Source organism: Equus asinus, chromosome 14 (genome assembly GCF_041296235.1).
Source record: "Equus asinus isolate D_3611 breed Donkey chromosome 14, EquAss-T2T_v2, whole genome shotgun sequence".
NCBI lineage: Eukaryota > Metazoa > Chordata > Mammalia > Perissodactyla > Equidae > Equus > Equus asinus.
This window is the reverse complement of record NC_091803.1, coordinates 32,325,359-32,344,749: the sequence shown is the minus strand read 5'-3', so window position 1 is coordinate 32,344,749 and position 19,391 is coordinate 32,325,359. Positions and strand designations below refer to the sequence as shown.

The window sequence follows — 19,391 nt, the reverse complement described above, 5'->3', positions numbered from 1 at the left end:
GAGTTCAGGAACATTCAATGCCACACCCACTGCCTCAGGGTGTTTTGTTTCTGGCCCTCCATGTGACCCCCAGCCCCGGCCTTTGTCCATGGGCAAGCTCCTCTCAGCAAGGGCAGGGCAGGGCTCCTCCTACTCATTCTTCCCCAGGGCCACCCCTGGGCCTCCAGCACCCCAGAACTCAGAACACTGCGGCTGAGGCTGCTGTGGCCTCAGTGTGTCCAGGAAGGGACTCCATTCCTGCCTCTGGATTTCTTTAGAACACCCAGCTGCCTGTGGGTCCTGCTCAGGTCACAAAGGGAACCAGGAGCCTGTTCTTCAGGCCACGACTTCCTTCCTCAAGTGCCCCAGAGTTTACTGGCCCAGCCCTGGTAGGGCCCCAGTGAGCCTGAGAGTAACCAGGCTGCCTGCAGGTATGAGCTTGAGTGAAGTGGCAATTCTGACTGACGGGCTCTGCCCCGGCAGCCGTCCTTCTGCCAAGAGGGTCACAGATGTAAGTGTGGATTTCAGCCTAAATGGCTACACATTAGGATCACCTAGGGGGTTAAAGAAAAAAAGATGCCCAGACTCACACCACCCCAGACCAATGAAACTGAATCCATCGGGTTTGGGCTTGAGCATCAGTAATTTTTTAAAGCTCCCTGAGAGATTCTAATACCAGTCATGGTTGAGAAGCACTGAAATGGACTGTGGAGTTTGCGTGAGAATTAAATTAGGTCATTTATTCATTAATTAATTCAAGAAACATTAATTGAGCTCCAAATCTGGGTCAGGCATTGTCCTAGGAGGCAGGAAACAGCCACGAACAAAGGCACTTACATTAAAAAGGTTAGAAACATAAACAAGATACACTCAAACATAATCATACACGATTTGAAGCAAACAGGGGTCATGGGGCCAAGAGTGCTGGAAGCAGAGGCAGGGGGAGACAGAGCAGCCTGGGAAGAACCCTCTGAGTTGCTGGTGTTTGTACTGGAACCTGAATGACCAGAAAAGGCTGAAGAGCAGGGTAAGGGTGTTCCAGGCACAGGCAAAGGCCCTGTGGCAGGTGTGCTTGAGGAGAGAGAAGGAGACCAGCGTGGCTGGTGCACTGTGAATAGGACAATGGGGTGCAGAGCTAGCCAGTGGGGCCTGATAGAACCCAGCACAGGGTGGGATTGCACGTGATGAAAAGCCATGGACCTCCTAACAAGACAGCAATGTGGTCTGTTATGTTTAAAAAGGAAATTGCTAACTGTTGTGTGGGGAATGAATTGGGGAAAGCAAAGAGAATAACCAAATAGAAAGTTTAAAAAGAGAAAAAAGAAGAATCCTCTGAGGAGCTTTTAGAACATACAGATATCTGGACCCCACCTTGAGCAATTCTGAATTAACTGGTCTGGGGTCAGACCGAGCATCAGTATTGTCTTAAAAGCTCCCCAGAGAATTTTCATGTGCCTCCAGGTGTAAGAAGTGCTCATCATCATGTCTTCACAACGACCCTGGATGCAGGGACTATTCACCCATTCTACAGATGGGGACGCTACACTCTGATGGTGGGCTTTGCAAGTCTGAGGATCTGTGAACATCGCCAAAGTCCAGGATCTGAGGTGCGGGTGTGAGGGCAGCATGGTCTGGTGACTTAGACCCGAGGTCAGCAAGCTTTCCCTGTAGAGGGCCAGATGATCGATATTTTTGGCTTTGCTGGCCACACACAGTCTCTGTTGCAACTACTTAACTGGGAATTGTAGTAAAAGCAGCCACAGACAATAGTAAAGGAGTGGGCATGGCTGTGATCCGATAACAGTCTTTACAAGGACAGGCAGCAGGTCATAGTTTGCTGACCCCCGGTGTAGACATGGGCATTGGGCTTAGATATACCTGAGCCCAGGTCGTGCTCCTTCATCCACCAGCTGGGTGATCTTGGGTGGCTCTCCACCTTTGTGAAGTGGGCACCATGACTGTACCCACCTCACAGCTGCACCGTGAGGATTAATGGGACGAGAGTAAAGCTCCAATACTGGCCTAATACACAGTCACTTATTTATTACTGTGGGCAGGCCCGGCCCTGGGAACTGGGGCTGCCATGGGGAGCGAAGAGAGACGGGGCTGGGGTTTCAGCCCGGAGAAGGGACAGAGGGCGGAACCCCTTTCTCAGGACCCCGGCAGCATCAGGGCTCTCCCCACTCTTCCCCATCCTCCTCCTCCTGACGGGAAGGCAAGCCTTTATCTCCTTTGGGGCAGGCAACTGCCCCTTCTGACAACATGCTCTTCCAAACCCAGAGTTTACAGCAAAAACATCTTTCTTTCTTTTGCCCAGTTCTTGCAATCTGAGCCCTGGCTTACAAGTGCCTTGTCCCTGCTATGACTTTTAAAGGCCTGCTTTGCAACCAAAAACCAAAAATCTGATTTTATTCTCTGTTGCCAGCCTCAGCCCTCCCCTTCTGAGGCAGGACAGAATGCCACGTTGCATGGTGGAGAGAGGTTAAAGGATACCAGGGTGGGAGGATGGGAGCCTCAGTTAATGTCTCAAAACATTGTTCCCTGCATCCATTCTGCAGCGGGGCACTAGAGAGGCGGTACGTCATTGCGGTTAAGAGCATGGATTTTGTAGCTAGACTGCCTGGGTTAAAATCCCGACTCTGTCATCTGTTAGCTGTGTGACCTTGGGCAAATTACTTAACCTCTCTATGCCTCATTTTATGCTCACTAAATGGGGATTATAATAGTACCACACCTACCTCATAGGATTGTCATAAGAGAGGTGATGACACAGAAAGCACTAGAAGTGTCTGGTGCATGACAAGTATGTTTAGCTACAGGTGTTTATAAAATTTAGCACTGAGAATTGGTCACAATTCTCTATATACTAGGCCAAAAAAATTACATTAGAAGACCTACTTTAAAAAAATCTTCACACAATCTGCCAAACATATTTCCCAGGTAAGTATCAAGTATCCATTCATTCATTCATTCATGTTGATTTTCCTGCCAAAATGCCAGGTGCTAGAAATGCAGCAGTCAGCAAAGAAGCTAAGGTCCTTATCAAGTTGTCTGAAGGAGGGACCTAGAGCACACCTGCTGTCTGTCTTCTTATTTGAGACACTCATGTAGGCTGCATGCTACATGGGGAAACGGCTCTGTGCTTGAGGAGAACATGCCAAGAGCTGAGGAGTTGATTCTATGCTCTAACTTGCTGGGAAAGACATATGTTATTAGAGAGAGTGGAACTCACAGGAAGGCAGCTGCTGACCAGACCATTCGAACAGTGAAGAATGGTCAAATAGATAAATAAAGGCCAAGGAAAAGAGAGGAAGGAAATCATGTTGTAGATCTGATATGCATTCTTATGGGAAGGAATCTAGGCCATATTTCACATGATTCGGTAAGAAAATTGGAACACTGAATGATACACATACCTGATTCCATTTATGTTCAATGTGTACATTCAAAGGTGCATTCATGCTGGCATTTGTAATCGTCTGTAAGGATTCATTCCAAACTCTAACAGTAGCTTTCTCAGCAGTAGGATTATGGAAGAGATTTTATTTTCTACTTAACACATTTTTATTGTACTGTTTGGAATTTTCAGAAGCGTATATTATGGTGATGACTTTCAAGAGAAATATTTACACTTGAGGAGAAAATTTGTTCAAAAATCAAAAGGGGTACACTGTGAGGTAGTCAGCTTCCCATCATAAGGGGCATTCAAGAAGAAGTTGGAGGAGCATGAAGCAGAGGCTGTGGTGGGGGATTGGACCGGTCATCTCTGAGATCCAGAGGCTCACCCTAGGACTCTGAGTGGGACTCATCTTTGAAAAATTCTTACCTGGTGTCTGGGGGGCCAGTGGGCTCGAGTGGCCAGCATGTGACTCAGCTTCCTGCTGCTCTGAGTGGGGCCCTGCTGCCTCAGCTACCCCTGTGTAGTTTCCATGGACCCTGAGGTTAATGTAACACTTTGCCTCTGCTCCAGTGCCGCTGCTGAGCTGTGGGCACTGCTAGGGAGGCAGTGGCCATGCTCAGGCCCTGTTCTCCATTCATGGACTGGCCCAGCAGGAAAGGAGATGGGGAGGGAGTGAAGACATGGGGGCCCACCACCTATGTTGATAAGGACTCCTGTCCTTCCTCCTGCCCCTGCAGGACAGCCATGGAGTGGCTCCGGATGTCTCTGCTGCTGGTGGCCTCTTGTACCTCCACTGTCCAGGGCTCACGAGAGGTGGACGTCAAGGAGGCCAGCATCAACACGTCCCAGCCCTTGCACATCCTGGTGGAACGCAACCTGCTGGTGCTCACACCTGCCGGCCTGACCCACAGGCTGAACCAGACCCGCTTCCTCATGGTGCTTTTCTGTGTGTCCCCCACCCACTAGGCGGTGGTGAGGGGTGGGCTGAGACCTACCTCCTTGCTCCCGGGGCCAGAGGAGTTTCATATCTGGCTTCAACATGTATGGTTAATATCTTATCATCCCTATTTCCAGAGAGAGTACTGAGGTCCGGGGAGGTCAAGCAATTTGCAAGATCTACATTGTCATTTAGTCTCGATTTGTGTGGGTCTTCTGTCCCACTGAAGGCAAGGAGCCAGGCTTTGCCCTCAGGTGTCTTTCACCATTCGGAACCTCAGTTCCCTCCTCTGTAAAGTGGGCATGAACATAACGCCCACACTGAGTTATTGTGAAGATTAAATGAGACCATATGATAAGTTGCTGGAACACAATAGAGCGCAATAAACGATGGCAGCTATGGGCAAGAAAAGATACCATCACCTTTATCGTCTGAGTTTTGCATCCCCACTTTCATTCTTTGGACGGATGCTCTTTGCCTCAGTAGACACTTTGGCAGCAAGAACAGGCTTCTTTTTCCTGAGGCGTTGGCACAGACTTGGCCTTGGCACAGGGTGGGAGGGATTTTCATAACAGCTCTCACACAGCGAGCCCTCACTGTGTGCGGGGCACTGTCCTTGGGGGCTCATTAAATGTGAAGTCATTGAATCCTCACAACAACCCAGTGTGGTGGCACTATTCATGTCCCTATTTGGGGACATGTCACAATTAAAGTTGAATGTACATCTGCTCTTAAAAAAAAGATCAGGAAGCATTGGCTCACATTCCTGCCACGTGATAATTGGCTGGAGCTGAGTAATGATGTCCCCTCTTGGTCAGAAAACATGCTTGTCAGTTACCCCCACACAGCACACCCCTGCCGCATCCCAGCACATTCAAGTTTGTGTCCACTGCCTGAAATGCAGGCCACCCAGCTCCTTCCTCGACTCTTATCTCTTCTCATTTGTTACCTTCTCTCTGAGCGATGCCACTGCAATGGGGGAGTTGAGGATGTGACAGCATCAGCTTGCCCTGGGTCTCACTGCCTCCTCAGCGGGCTTGCGCAGCCACTTCATACCAAGAGAGAACAAAAACATTCTCTTTGTGCCTTTAACCTCGACAGCTCCCAGAAGGGAAAATGTGATCAGCTCATTTTTGCCTCCATCCAACATGGAGCGTGCCTACTGCATAAAGTTCCATCAAAATGGTTGCAAGCCTCCGACCTCTGTCTAGCCCAGGCTGTTCATGGTTTCCTTTGACCTAAGTGCCAGGGGATGTGCTCAGATTTACTTCAAGCCCATGGAGCAAGACCTTGCAGGAGAGATCCAGTTTGGGCCATTTTCTTTACGCGAGTCTGTGAGAAGGGCAGGCATTCTGCTTTGCTGAATGATTCCTCCAGCTGGTTCCCCACAGCCCCCATCCACACCAGGACTCGGGCCACCACCTGAGCATCTGCTTCATGGCTCTCTTCTCAGGGAAGAAGTGAGAACCCTGCAGCCCTCCTCCGCCTGCGGTGGAATTGTAAGCTAAGGATGTGCACAGGTCAGACATCTAAGCCACCTGCTCTTTTTTGCTGCAGCCCTAATCTCTGAATCCTGGACCCAATGGGGGTGTTGAAAGATTTAGAGCCACGCACTTTGCACAACACAACCCACGTCTCCACACACATTTAGCCTTCCAAAAATGGCACAGCAGGTGGACAAGACTGGGAACCTGTCCCGTCTGCATGAGAATGCGAGACTGCCCAATGATTACTCTGTTTTAATCCGGGCAGAAGGGCAAGTTCCTGGCTCTTTGGGGCTTTAACTGACGTCTTATAAGTTAGGGATTGATGCTGATTGAACCTGGGGATGCACAGGGAGCCTCTCAATTCTACATTCTTTAATTGCATTTGATAACCACCCATTTGAATTCTTTGAACTTAAAGCATTCCAACCAGAGGGTATTTCAAAGCAGTGAACACCCACAGCGTTTTTGTTATCTAGAAGAGACACTCAAACTCATTACCTTTGAATATTTGATTCCTTCCAATACACAGTTTAAATCAAAATGAGTTCTCAAAAACCGGCAGGCCTTCCAGAGTGACCTTTGCAAAAACTAATCACTTGGGGAAAGCATTATAAAAGCTTTTTTCCCAGGAAAGATTGGCTCTTTACAGAAAGGATTTTTCAAATCTTGTCCTCAGGGAAATACTGCCTGGGTAACTCTCAGATCCTTAGCTGCTGCCCAGTTTCTTATCTCTCTGAGGATTCCAGGCTCAAGAGCCAATGGTCAGCAGGACCTTGCCTCTTGGATGTCCCTCACTTGTCTCAAAGGCCACATGTGTCGAAAACATCTCGGCGTCTTTGATTCACTCCCAACAACCTGCTTCTGTTTACATCCTGCCTTACCTGACAGCACCACTATCCACCCAATGTCAAAGTCAGAAATCTTAAGGTCACTCTTGACTCTTCTGTTTGCACCTCTAACCAGCCACCAAGTCCTGCTGATACCGCCTCCTAAAGCTCTCTGCAATCTCCAGTTTTCCCCCTTCCCCCAGCCACTGCCTTAGTTCTGGCCTCATCATTCCCCATCTGACCCACTGCAGCATCTTCCTAGATGGTCTCCCTTCCCCTCCAGCACTGTCTCTACAGTGTTCCCAGAGAGAGTTTTTTTCTAAAATGCAAATCTGATTGGGTTACTCCCTAATTAAAAACCCTCAGTAATTGAAATCAACCAAGATCTCTGAATCAAGGGGCCTCACTCAGTGGGGAGGCAGCCTGGTTCTTTACCTAGTGTGTGGCAGGCAATGTGTTTATTCCAGATAGTCCTCTTGCAGCGGATGCCTCTTTGAAATGAATGCCTTGGCAATCAAAGCTTAAGTCAGGCACTTGCATTATAAAAAAAGAAAAAAAACCCCAACTATCAGGGCTTATACTATAGACCCCCACCCCAGCTCACTCTGCTCCAGGCCCAAAGGACTTTTTGTCATTCCTCAAACATGTCCCTCACACTCCCACCTCAGGGCCTTTGCACTTACAGTTCCTCTGCCTGAAACGCTCTCCCTCCAGATTTCCGCATAGCTTGCTCCCTCACCTCCTTCAGTCTTTCTTGAAACATTCCTTCCCAGTGAGGCCTCCTTTGGCCTCCCTACTTGCTCTCACAGTTCCCCTGACACTCCCAACCAGCAGCTCTGCTGCTTCTTTCTCTAGAGCATCTATAACATCATCACTTAGCATCTAACGTGGCATAGAATCTACTTCCTTATTTTGTATACTTTCTGCCTTCTCCAGTGAGAACAGGGATTTTTATCGATCTGTTCATTGTTAAATCCCCAGCACCTAGCATAGTGGTTGGTGATGTGGATTAAGGCTGCCCCAGCTAGAGAAGCCCAAGGTGACCTGGCCTACATGCCAAACTGTATGACCTGGTGGATTTTTATGGGATGAATTAGGGCTGCCCCAGGGAGAGAAGCCCAGGGCATCCTCACCTACATGCTAACTATGACTTACAGCAATTTAGTGATATTATACCATTATGAGCAAAACTGAAACATTTACCTTTTTCTCCCTACCCGATCCCTCCAGAATTTAGAAACTCTTTGTGAGTGAGCATGGTTATTTCGTGGCAATATAGTTATTTGCATAAGTTTAATAAGAATCTGTTCTCCTTATAACAGGACACATTGGTTATATTACCAAGGCTTTGACTGGAATGTCATATTTGAGAAACATACAGGCTCGGATATGACAAGACAGCTTTTCAGGAACAAAGATTGGACATTCTGGAAATAAAGCCACTTGGAAATATGGGCCTGGTACCTTGTTTACAGAGATTCTGGCAATCTTACCTGGTAAGTAAGGAAGCTTGCTTATCTGGCAGGTGCAAGGAACCTCAGAATATTTTGGGGGACCTCGAGAAGAGAGAAATCCACCCAAATCTGTAGGTACTACAGGCAAAATCTGACGGCAAGTCCTTGGCTTGGCTTTTCTGGCCTCAAGAGGCCTTCACAGTTCAATCTGAGATTCCTCATAAAAAATTCCAGCAAAGCAGATTTAAAAGAGCCTGTATAATCAATTACTATTCTTCCTGCACTTATGTAAATAATTGGACCAAGTTGTATTGAAACGACACTTTATTTGCAAACCAGTTAATCTTAATTTGGCTATCTTTTGTAAAAATGAGGGTGATTTTAGAGAGAAAAAAATTATGTTTCAGTAGAAACTATAGTACGCATTTATGGATATTAGATTCTAGCTCTTCTCCTCTGCAAGATTCATCTATTACTAATCATAACGTCTCCTTGTGGCCATCCGTCTCTGACACCTGGGAGTTCCCTGGCCACAATCAAACCTTTTCCTTCAACACTACTGCCCAAATACTAACTAGATTTGCCTTGCCACAGGTGGATCATAAACAACAAGTTCCAAAGGTAAAGTCCCCAACTTATCGATACACACAGGATGGACTATGTCAAATTTGGGACAAATATATTTGGCTCACTCCTACTAGTGATCAACTCAGTAAAAGGCCACTCTATGTTGGGAACAAACCAATTACACCTATGATACATGGCCTAATAGCACCCGACATATGGGGAAAATTCCCCATTACATGTGTTCTCATATTATAGCCTTAAAAACATGATTGGTTTGGGACTGACTGGGATAGACGGGCCAGCACGCGTTGGTTAGCCCCTAATGGCACTCAGTGGCTATGTGGCTCCAACTTATGGCCTTGGCTACCAACTGGATGGATTGGACAATGCACCCTAGGCTTCGTCTGGATGCAAGGTAGAACTACATTTACTATAGTTACTCCTCCTGCTAACCTACCCAACCTGCAACAGCGCTGGACCCGCTCTGTCTTCCACTGGTATGACCATCTTTCCTCAATTTTCCTTCCCCAATTAGGAATTGAAAGTGTCATCTTGCACATGGAAGTCCTAAACAAATTTACTATGAAGGCATTAAATGATACACAACATAGCCTTTCGCTGCTGGATGTAGAAGTATCCCAAATGTGTAAGGCAGTCCTCCAAAACCGAATGGCACTGGTGTCTTGACAGCAGTGCAAAGGGGCACCTGTGCCATTATAAAAACTGAATGTTGTGTCTATATTCCTGACTACCATCAAAATATCTCCGGCTTCCTATCTGATATGAGCCACCAAATTAAGTCCATGTCTGACCCTGCCCTATTTCTAAATGACTGGTTGAACTCCTGGTCAGGACCAGGTTTCTGGACTGCTATCAAAACCTTGTTCATTGGGTTAATCATACTGCTTGTATTTCTTATTATAATTTGTTGTCTGTTTTGTTGTTTGTCTTCCGCATGTCAACAAAGTTTCACCTCCTGGACCACCTCTCGTCAAATGATTCTCTCGTCTCCAGAGGCTCTGTATGCCTTGTCAGCCTTGGATTCCACGGGTGCAGTCTTCCAGTCTGCTGAACCTCCTACCTGTACCCATGGCCCCATTTAGGACAGCTCTATGACCTTGTACAGCCAGAAGTAGTTACAGAAGACTGACCATCATCCATATCCCCAAAAGATTTTGGGCCCAAATGGGTTCAGGGGGGGTTTCTGATGTGGATTAAAGCTGCCTCAGGTAAAGAAGCCCAAGGTGACCTGGCCTACATGCCAAACTATATGACCCGGTGGATTTTTATGGTATGAATTAGGGCTGCCCCAGGGAGAGAAGCCCAGGGCATCCTCACCTACACGCCGATCTATATGGCCAGATTTGTATCTAAAGTTATACGACCACACAATAACCAGACCCCATCTACACTGAAATCATTTAATGACTTTTTACATCATCTTCTCTTTTTCCAGTAAAAATAAGTCACGTACCCATGCCTTATAAAGTTAGCCCTAACCCTCAACTCAGGGCAGCAGCAGGAGCTCTGACTGCCCATGGGTCCTGTCCCCATGCAGCAGCAGCAGAAGCTCAGACTGCCCATGGGTCCTGTCCCCATGCAGCAGCAGCAGGAGCTCTGCCTGCCCATGGGTCCTGTCCCCATGCTATTCCACACTATTCTCTAAATAAAAAGAGCACTACTGCCAGATCTTGAGAGTCCAAGAAATCTTTCTTTCGACTCCTCGGCTCACCGACCCCGCATCACTTGGCACATGGTGGATCCTAAAAAAGATTTGTTGAATGAATGAATGAATGAATGAATGAATGCATGAATCCTCATTACTATTATAGTTAGGTCCCATCCATTTAGCTCTCAGGTCCCAGCATTGCAGCTGACAGCTTTCTCTCACTTCCATTTCGGACACCCAGGAACTCAGGGCTAGGTGTGACAGCTCTGAGAGCCCCACCATTTGGACAATCACTCCAAGTGTTTGTCTTGCTCTGAGGTTCTTCCCTTAAAAACTCAGATTTGGATGCTTTGTCGATCAGCAACCCTGAGCAGGGCATGACTGAATCCACAAGGAAGCCAGGGAGAGCCCCAAGGGCCAGAGCTGGTGGCCAGCCACAGGACAGCCCCTGCTGGAGTGATGGATGGTGGCTATCGAAGGCAATGAGGGTGACAGAGCAGGCAGTGGAGAGGAATCGATCAGTGAAAAATCCCTCTTTCTGTCCATTGATCAAGGGTTTAATGAAAATGATCCTTCACTTTCGGATTCCATCACAGGAGCAGGTGTGCTGACTGGCAATGGGGCGTGTGCCTGCTGGGGCCAGCTTTCTGGTTTTCCTTTACAAAAGACCTCTCTGTTGGACTTGGAACTTGTCCATGGCAGTGGTGGTATTCTGTACTTTCTCCAAGTGCTCCAGATGGACAAGGGGGCTTGAAAAAGATAAAGTGTGCGTTCTGGCTTGAAAGGGAATCAGCGACCCCTCGCCCTGCCTTGGTCCACGTGCAGCAGACATCCGGGGCCAGCGGAGGGACCTGCAGACTCACAGTGTTATCTGGCGAAGGCAGGCAAACTTGAGAGCCATTTGGTCCCCTCCCATTTAGACCAGGAAGGCCTCTCCCGCTGCCAGGATAAAGAGCCCGCTCCCTGAGGCTGTTTCCAGAAAAGGGCGCCCCCTTCTTACCCCTACCCCACTTGGCTCAGCAATGTAAGGAGTGAAGGAATCTTAATCGCAAATGTCAAGGTCTCTTCAATGTTCTCCCCAAGGGGATGGGCTCAGAGAGGGTAAGGGGCATCATAACCTCCCCCCGACTTCAACCCTTCCCACACATGGCCTTCTCTACTTGAGGGTTACCTGACGTTATATGCAGCTAGAGGGCAACTGGCAGGGCCCAATTTGGCCTGTTAGCTCCAGAACTCTCCACCAGATGGCACCCATGCTCTCTTGTTCTCTCTCCCTCCCCCCTAACCCCCCACCCCCGCCACTCTCTCTCTCTTCCATGCAATTTCTGACCATGGAACATTTACAATAATAACGTCTGTAGTAATAATAATGAATTGTGTATTTACTATGTGCCAGGCATTATGCTAAGGGTTTTACAGACCCAATGAGGTTAGAGAGCTGAGGGGGTCTGGATCCTGGCTATACCCCTCACTGCCACATGGCCTCAGGTGAGCAGGTCATTTCATTGTGCATCAGTTTCCTCATCTAGGAAGTTGAGATAATAACACCACCACCCACCCCATAGGAGGACTGGGAGGACTAAGTGACTTAATCCACGCAAAGCTCTTAGAAAATCATAAGCACTGTATCACTCGTTGTTAAATACATCTCATTCGACTCTGACAACTCCATGAAATAGCCACTATTATTTTCCCCATTTTACCTGTGATGAACGTGGAGCTTAGAGAGATTGAGCGAGTTGCCCAAAGTTGCCCAGTGTTGCTGAACCCAAAGAACCCTGATGTGTGTCTTCCAAATTGGCCAATTCCATGAACCTCGTGTCTCACATCCTGTCACTCTTCTGAAAATTTACCCATTAGCAGCAGAGCACGTGAAAGGCCCAGGAGCTAAGCAGACCAAACAAAGCCTCCTCCTTGGGAGATGGGGAGGGGGTGAGGCTCTAGCGAGTTCTGTCTTCACACTGGCTCTTTCAGACAACCCATCCTCGAAGCAATCCAGGAACATGGCTGAGGAGCTGGGCAAAGCTGCGGAGATCATGGGCAAAGGCAAGAATGGGGTCGGCTTTGGCAAAGTGGACATCACCATCGAGAAAGAACTTCAGAAGGAGTTTGACATTAAGAAGACCCCAGATTTGAAGCTGTTTTTTGAGGGGAACAGATCAGAGCCCATCAGCTGCAAAGGTAATGGTACATGGGCATCAGTCAAGGTAATGCTAGCCAAGGAAACACACAAACACCAGCATTTCAGTGGCTTAATACAATTACACACTTATTTCTTGCCACACAAAGCCCAGCTGGCAGGCAGAGGGTGGAGGTGAGGGCTCTGCTCCACACAGTCTTTCACGGACCCAGGCTCCTTCCAGTTTCTGGCTCTGCCCTCCCCTACAGCCTCTGAGCCCCCTGCTGTTTCCTCTGTATCCAGCCAGTAGTGGGGACAAGGAGACAGAATATCGCCACTGGTGGTATTCATGGCCCAGGCCTGGAGTGGAAAATATCACTTCACTTCTCATTCCATTGACCAAAATTCTGTTACATGGGCCCACCCAACTGAAAACTGAGAAATATGATGCTGCTCTGTGTCCATAAGGAAAAGAAAATAGATTTTGGTGAACATGTAGCTGCCTTCACCACAGCTTGCATGTCAGCGGGTGGGCCCTAGAGATGGGAGAGTGAGGTGCATGGTTTACAAACTACCAGAAACCAGAAAGTAAGTCCCTAACTCCAGCTCCCAGCCCCAGCCCTGATCTACTTTAGAATGATTTTGACAGGGTCCTAGGCCAAGGAAGCACTGGTAAACCCAAAGGGAGACTGGGAGATGATGGAACAAGATGGGTTCAGGGCAGGGTGACTACGAAACACTTTAGCTTCTGTCATCATCCATTTCATTCATCAACTCATTCAATCACTTATTTAACACACTTTTATTGAGAACCTACCATGTGTCAAGCCGGTCTTGATACCGAGGATGCTTGAAGGATTATGTGCCTCAGTTTGGCACATGGTACGTCCTATCTTTTTAAATGTTAAATACATGAATGCATAAATGTATGTATAATCAATGGATGGATGGAACAAAGCTGATGAACACAGAAGTGCCCAGCACAGTCCCTACTATGCTAGTACAGTCATGTGTCACTTAACGATGGGGATGTGCTCTGAGAAATGCACCATTGGTTGTGCGAACATCATTGAGTGCCGTTACACAAACCTAGACAGTATAGCCTACTACACACCTGGGCTGTATGGTACTAATCTTATGGGGCCACCATCGTGTATGTGGTCCATTGTTGACCGAAATGTCATCACATGGCTCATGACTAGGATGTTCCCATTATATACGTATTGAATGACTGAATCTCAGGAAACTGAGATTGCCTTTTGCAGCTCTGGTATTTAGCAGGCTTGTAAGAAGCCTGTTTGAGTGTTACTGCAGGAACCAAAGGGGTGGGGGTGGGGAGAGCCATCTCCTGCATGGGCTGCTCCATGCCTTGCAGTTCTCGGGATGGACACAAAGGGGCATGAGACACACAGGCCAGATTTGCAGAGGACAGTGCTGCAAAAGGGCCAACCTCAGGGCAGGTGACATAAAGGGCCAGGCAGTGCTGTGGCTCCCAGTAGGCTTGTGTGAGGGTGGCATGTGCAGGGGGTAAGAGAAGAGATGGGAGAGAGGGCAGGAGCAGTGAGAGAAAGGACAGAGACTGCTGCTTCCTACGGATACTGAGTGACCACTGTCAAGGATGGTGACCCCCTGAGCCCAAGCAAGGAGCCCTTAGTGAGTGTTGGCTTTGAGGAGGGCTGAGAAGAAACGAGAAGCCCCAGGTCACTTTAGTAGAGTCCACATCTGCTCATGAAGTGGCTCAGGTTCTGCGATGCCCTCACCTCCTGAAGGCCAGGTGAGAGTTAGAGGCAACAGGTGACAATGTGGCAACTTCCAGACTGTCTGAGCCCCGTTTGTGGTATGAATCAGTGCCTGGAACCTCCTCTGCCATGGAGGGAGCTTCAGTATCACCCCCTCCAAGAAGCCTCTCTGACTTCCCGGGTTGGAGTGCCTGCCCCTCTTCTTGGTCCCACAGCACCTGAGCTTCCTCCATCAACGACCTCACCTCACAGAATTGCATCTGTTCCTCATCGTCTACCTGCCGGAGAGCACAACAAGGGCAAGGATCTCACTTCCTTTCCTGGGTCCTCCAAAGAGCCTGCCAGAACTGGCAGATGCTCCCTGGCTTCAAATCCTTACTAAGTACCACTTGTACACTGCGTACCACTGTTCCAAGAGGAACAACCACTTCTTCTTGTCAAATTTCGATGTCCTCATCTGTAACGTGAGGATGGTGAAAGCATCTACCTCCTAGGGTTACTGGGAAGATGAAATAAGTTTGCAAAGCACAAGCATATGTATTTCCGACACATATCAGAAGCATTTACTGTATTCCAGGCACTGTTCTAGTCCCTTCTCACATGTCACAACAACCCACTGTAGGAGGTGCTTTTACAGCTGGGGAAACTGAGGCATGGAGGAGTGGAATAACTTCCCCAAGTCTCCCCAGCTAATAAGCAGTGGGATCCATAAATCTTTTCTGTAAAGGGCCAGGTAATATTTGAAGGGTTATGGACCAGACAACCTCTGTCGCAACTACTTAACTCTGCTGATGCAGTGTGAAAGCAGCCACACGGAGGCAAATGGGCGTGGCTGTGTTCCAATAAAACTTTATTAGACAATCACTTGACAGGCCAGATTTAGCCCACAAGCTGCACTTGACTGACCCCTGTTCTACATTGTGCTGCACTCTAAGGAAATGGCAGATATGGTTATTATTATCATCAACTATTCATTTCCTGACCCTGGTCCAGTGCCTGGAACGCTTAGGTTCTTAAGGAATGGTTTTTGAGTTGGAATGGGATGGAATTGCAGGGACCCACTGCAGGCAGGCATGGGGTAAGAAGCCAGCCCATATTTCTGCTGGGTTTGCCCATCCCCCTTCTTCCTCAGTGTTACCACCCACCAGGGAAAGAGACAGCAGGATGCTGGGAGGAGCCAGGGCCTGGAATTCAGCACAAGCGCTAGTTGTGAGAACTTGAGCCAGCCTTCCAATTTCTCATTTTCTAAGCAGGACGAACAGTGCCAGTTTGGCAGACTTGACAGGGCTTCCCTGAGCTGAGAGGGACGACAGTGCTTTACTGATCTCCTGCAGTGTGACTTTTATGAAAACCTCCCTAGGAGGCAGGTGGAGTTTAGTCCTTGCTGGGTCAAAGCCCCAGTCCCCGTCCTCTAACCTCCGTGGATTGATGGTGGGAGCTTGGCCTTGGCCATCTCCATGGTGGGAGGGAGAATCAGGTGGCCTCCAGGTCCTCAGCTAATGACGCATTCACAGCTTGTGCCTGGAAATGTGCAGCAGAGCGACAGCCCCAGTTAATCATGGACATAGTGTTCACACTTTGGTTGTCACCGTGTCCTCTGGCTCAGAGCCAAGTGCCAGGAGAGGCACCTGCCCAACAGGGGCAGTTCTCAATTTGCAGGCGCTCAGGGACAAACCATATGCCAAGTTGAGAGCTACCTCAGTCCCATGGGGTCCAGCAGGGCAAACAGAACTCATGCATTCCAGAGAAGAGAGTCCAAGATCAAATTCCTTCAAGCTGGCTTATCTAATGATTCATTCAACCCATCCATTCATCCAATAATTATTTCTTGGGCACCAAGTATGGGCCAGACATTACAGGAGCTACTGAGCAAGTTAGCCAAAAATCATAATTTCAGAAAGAGACTCAACGAAGAAAATACAAAAGGTCATAAAATAGAGAATGACAAGAAGGGTGTTAAGACCAATTGAGAACTGAATAAGCAGGAGGAGATGCCCTTGAGAGCTGAGGAAAGGGCAGCCCAGGCGGAGGGACTGGTGGATGCCAGAGCGTGGTGTGCTAGAGGGTAAGGGTGTGGCGGGAGCTCAGACAGAGGGAGAGAGCGGTGTGAAGTGAGAACAGAGCAATGATTTTGATGACCTGAAATTCTAACCTGTTTGGAGGGGTTTTGTTCACCTTTTTTGATATTTCAGAATTCTTAAACAAATTCTTTTCAGGGCACTTACAACATAATTTTTTCAGACAAAAGCCTATAAGAGAAAGTTTGTTCCAATGATCTGTGCCTGTTTCTTCCTGAAAGTTGGCTCAGAACACCATGAAAATAGAAAACCTGGCGGCTGCAGTCCACTTGGAGGGGGTGACTGCAGTGGGGTGGAGTGGCATGGTCTGAGGGTGGCATGTAGCCTCACCAGCCCTCTGTGTCCCTTGAGGCCATCACATCTTCCTCCAATGAACTTCTATAGGCCTGACTCACTGTGGTTTTTACAATGGACTAATCTGTATCTACCAAAGCTTAATACAGCATCTCCTATGACCAGAAATTCCACTCCTGGGCATGTGCTCAACAGAAGTGGGTACAATGTGCCCCCAGAGACATGCATGAGAATTAATTCTTTTTTTTTTTTATGAGGAAGATTAGCCCTGAGCTAACTGCTGCCAATCCTCCTCTTTTTGCTGAGGAAGGCTGGCCCTGAGCTAACATACATGCCCCTCTCCTCTACTTTTTTTTTTTTCTGTGGGACGCCTACCACAGCATGGCGTGCCAAGCGGTGCCCTGTCTGCACCCAGGATCCGAACTGGCAACCCCTGGCTGACAGAAGCGGAACACGCGCACTTAACCACTGCGCCACCAGGCTGGCCCCAAGAATTAATTCTTAATAACCCCAAACTGGAAACAATCCATATGCCCATCAACAGAGAATGGATAAATAAATTGTGGAATATTCATACAATGGAATACTACACAGCAGTGGGAAAGAATCTACGAGGACACGCAACAACATGGATGACGCTCACAAACGTAACAAAGCCAGACCCCAAAACACACACTGTAGGATCCCATTTACATGAAGTGCAAGAGCAGGCTGACTAATGCATGCCATTAGAGGTCAGGATATTGGTTACCCCGAGGTGAGGTGGGCTGGGCTGGGAGGAGGCCCGGCTGGGACTTCTGGGGGACTGATAATGTTCCGTTTCTTGATCAGGGCGGTAATGTTCATTTTGAACACGTCAACACTCTGATGTGTTCATTTTGTGAAAATTCATCAAACTATACATTATAATTTGTGCACCTTTCTGTATGTAAATGTACTTCATTATAAGTTTTAAAAATGGCCTAATGCTCTTAGGAGGTGTAAGCAAAGACATTGAAAATAGAGTCCTTCCCAGCTGATTTACCAACTCAGTGTGCATTCACCAAGCCCCATGCAGAAATTTGCCCTGCTCCAGGGCCTTTGCACAAGCTGTTTGCTCTGCCTGGCAGCCTTCCCCTCTCCTTATTGCCTCCTGATTAACTCCTACGCATCCTCCAGTTTTCAACTCATAAGTGACTTCCTCCAGGAAGCCCTCTTTGACTTCACAGTCTAGGTCATGTATCTTTGCTACAGGCTCAAAGAACTTTGCTTTTGACTACTTCCTTTAGGCGTACTTATACACTTGTTGGTGTAATTATTTGATGAGTTGCCTACTTAACAGAATGAGAGCTGCAAAACAGTGGCACAGCACTTGATAACATAATAGGCCCTCAACGCACATTTGTCAAATGAACGAACGAGTGAAGGAATGAATGACTGAGTGCAGGAGTAAAGGCCTGCACGTGTGGTCCAAATCTCCTCACAACACACATTGCTTTATCTCATAAACTCATTTCAAATGTTCCATTTTATTCTACAGCGGGCTTTAATATAAAATAATATTTTACATTACCTGCCATCATGTGAAATTGAGGATCCTGGCAAACACAGTCCATCTGTAGTCTTGTGCACATTCTGGCCCACCATTATGTCTCCCCAGATATGCTATATGTGCCCCAATTTCAGAAGCTAAGACTTTCGTGTGCTTGGCACCTCCCACATGATAGCTGAGAAATGGAAGTTGAGATCTATGGCCTTAGCAGACATTCGTGGCTCAGCTGAGAAATGGGAGGCACAGGGAGATAACGGAATTTTTTTCCCAAGGTCACAGAGATAGCTAGTCTTTTAATTTACATTCTATTTACTTATATATTTTAAAAATACATCCATCTTCCTGTCACATTGGAGAGTATATAAAAAAAGAAGGCTGGGCATGCTTCCTCCTGGGTTTGATTCCCAGGTTTGCTGGAGGGGTGGCCACTGGCAAGTTGAGCCTCAATAGCCTCACCTTCAAAATGAGGAGAGTAAGAATATCTATCCTGTGGAGTTGCTCTGGGGATGGGATACATGCAAAACTCTCAGCACCGTGCCTGGTCCTTGATAAGCACTCAATACAGTTTGGCTGCTGCTGTTAATGTTCATGCCATGGAGCTTGAGTGTGGGGGAGGGGAGAGTGGAAGAACTGAACTTGGCCTTCCAGGGGTGGGAGCCCAAGACAAGATGCTTCTACTCATTAAACCTGGGGAAGACAGGCCTTGCTCCAGTTCAAGAGGAAACTTCCTTGGGATCCATTTAACTGTATCTCTCTCCAGGAGTGGTTGAATCTACTGCCTTGGTTGTTTGGTTGAGAAGACAAATTAGCCAGAAAGCATTTTTGTTCACTGACACCCAGCAGGTGGTAGAATTTGTGAAATCCAGGCCCTTGGTCATCATTGGCTTCTTCCAGGTACTGGGTTCAAGAGGTGGGAGGTGCCTTTTTGACTGGTGAAGAGCCCTCTGTCTGGGATGGGGGTGGTGGGAGGAGAGGTCTATTTGAGTTAATTGCAGGCCCATTCTTCCTTTCCCACTGAGCTGGTTTTCTGGGGGAACTGCACAGTTAAAATGAATAAAGAAAAAATGGAAGCTGAAGTGGTAGGAGAAGCTAACTAGAAAGTGGAGAGGAATGGAGAGAGAGGAGAGGAGACTGACATATTCATTGAATTGGTTTTGATAGTGTAACGGAACTTTTGGGGTTCATTTAGAACATGACTGAATAATAAATAATTTGCAAATTGTTTTTCCTTTTGGAGAATGAGTTTCTTACACGTCTTAATTCATTTTCCATAATCTGATGACTTCACCGCTTCTCTCAGTAGAAGTTAG

The 19,391-nt window shown here is 47.7% G+C and overlaps 1 protein-coding gene across 1 annotated transcript in view; it reads left to right on the top strand.

Moving 5' to 3' along the window:
* The first annotated feature begins 4,123 nt into the window (after positions 1-4,123).
* Positions 4,124-19,391, top strand: part of LOC139040205 (protein disulfide-isomerase-like protein of the testis) — a 29,537-nt gene continuing 14,269 nt past the window's right edge. The window contains exons 1-3 of the mRNA XM_070484757.1: positions 4,124-4,325; positions 12,295-12,501; positions 18,842-18,975. Of these exons, the coding sequence (XP_070340858.1) occupies positions 4,124-4,325; positions 12,295-12,501; positions 18,842-18,975 (543 nt within the window). The remainder of the gene's footprint in view (positions 4,326-12,294; positions 12,502-18,841; positions 18,976-19,391) is intronic.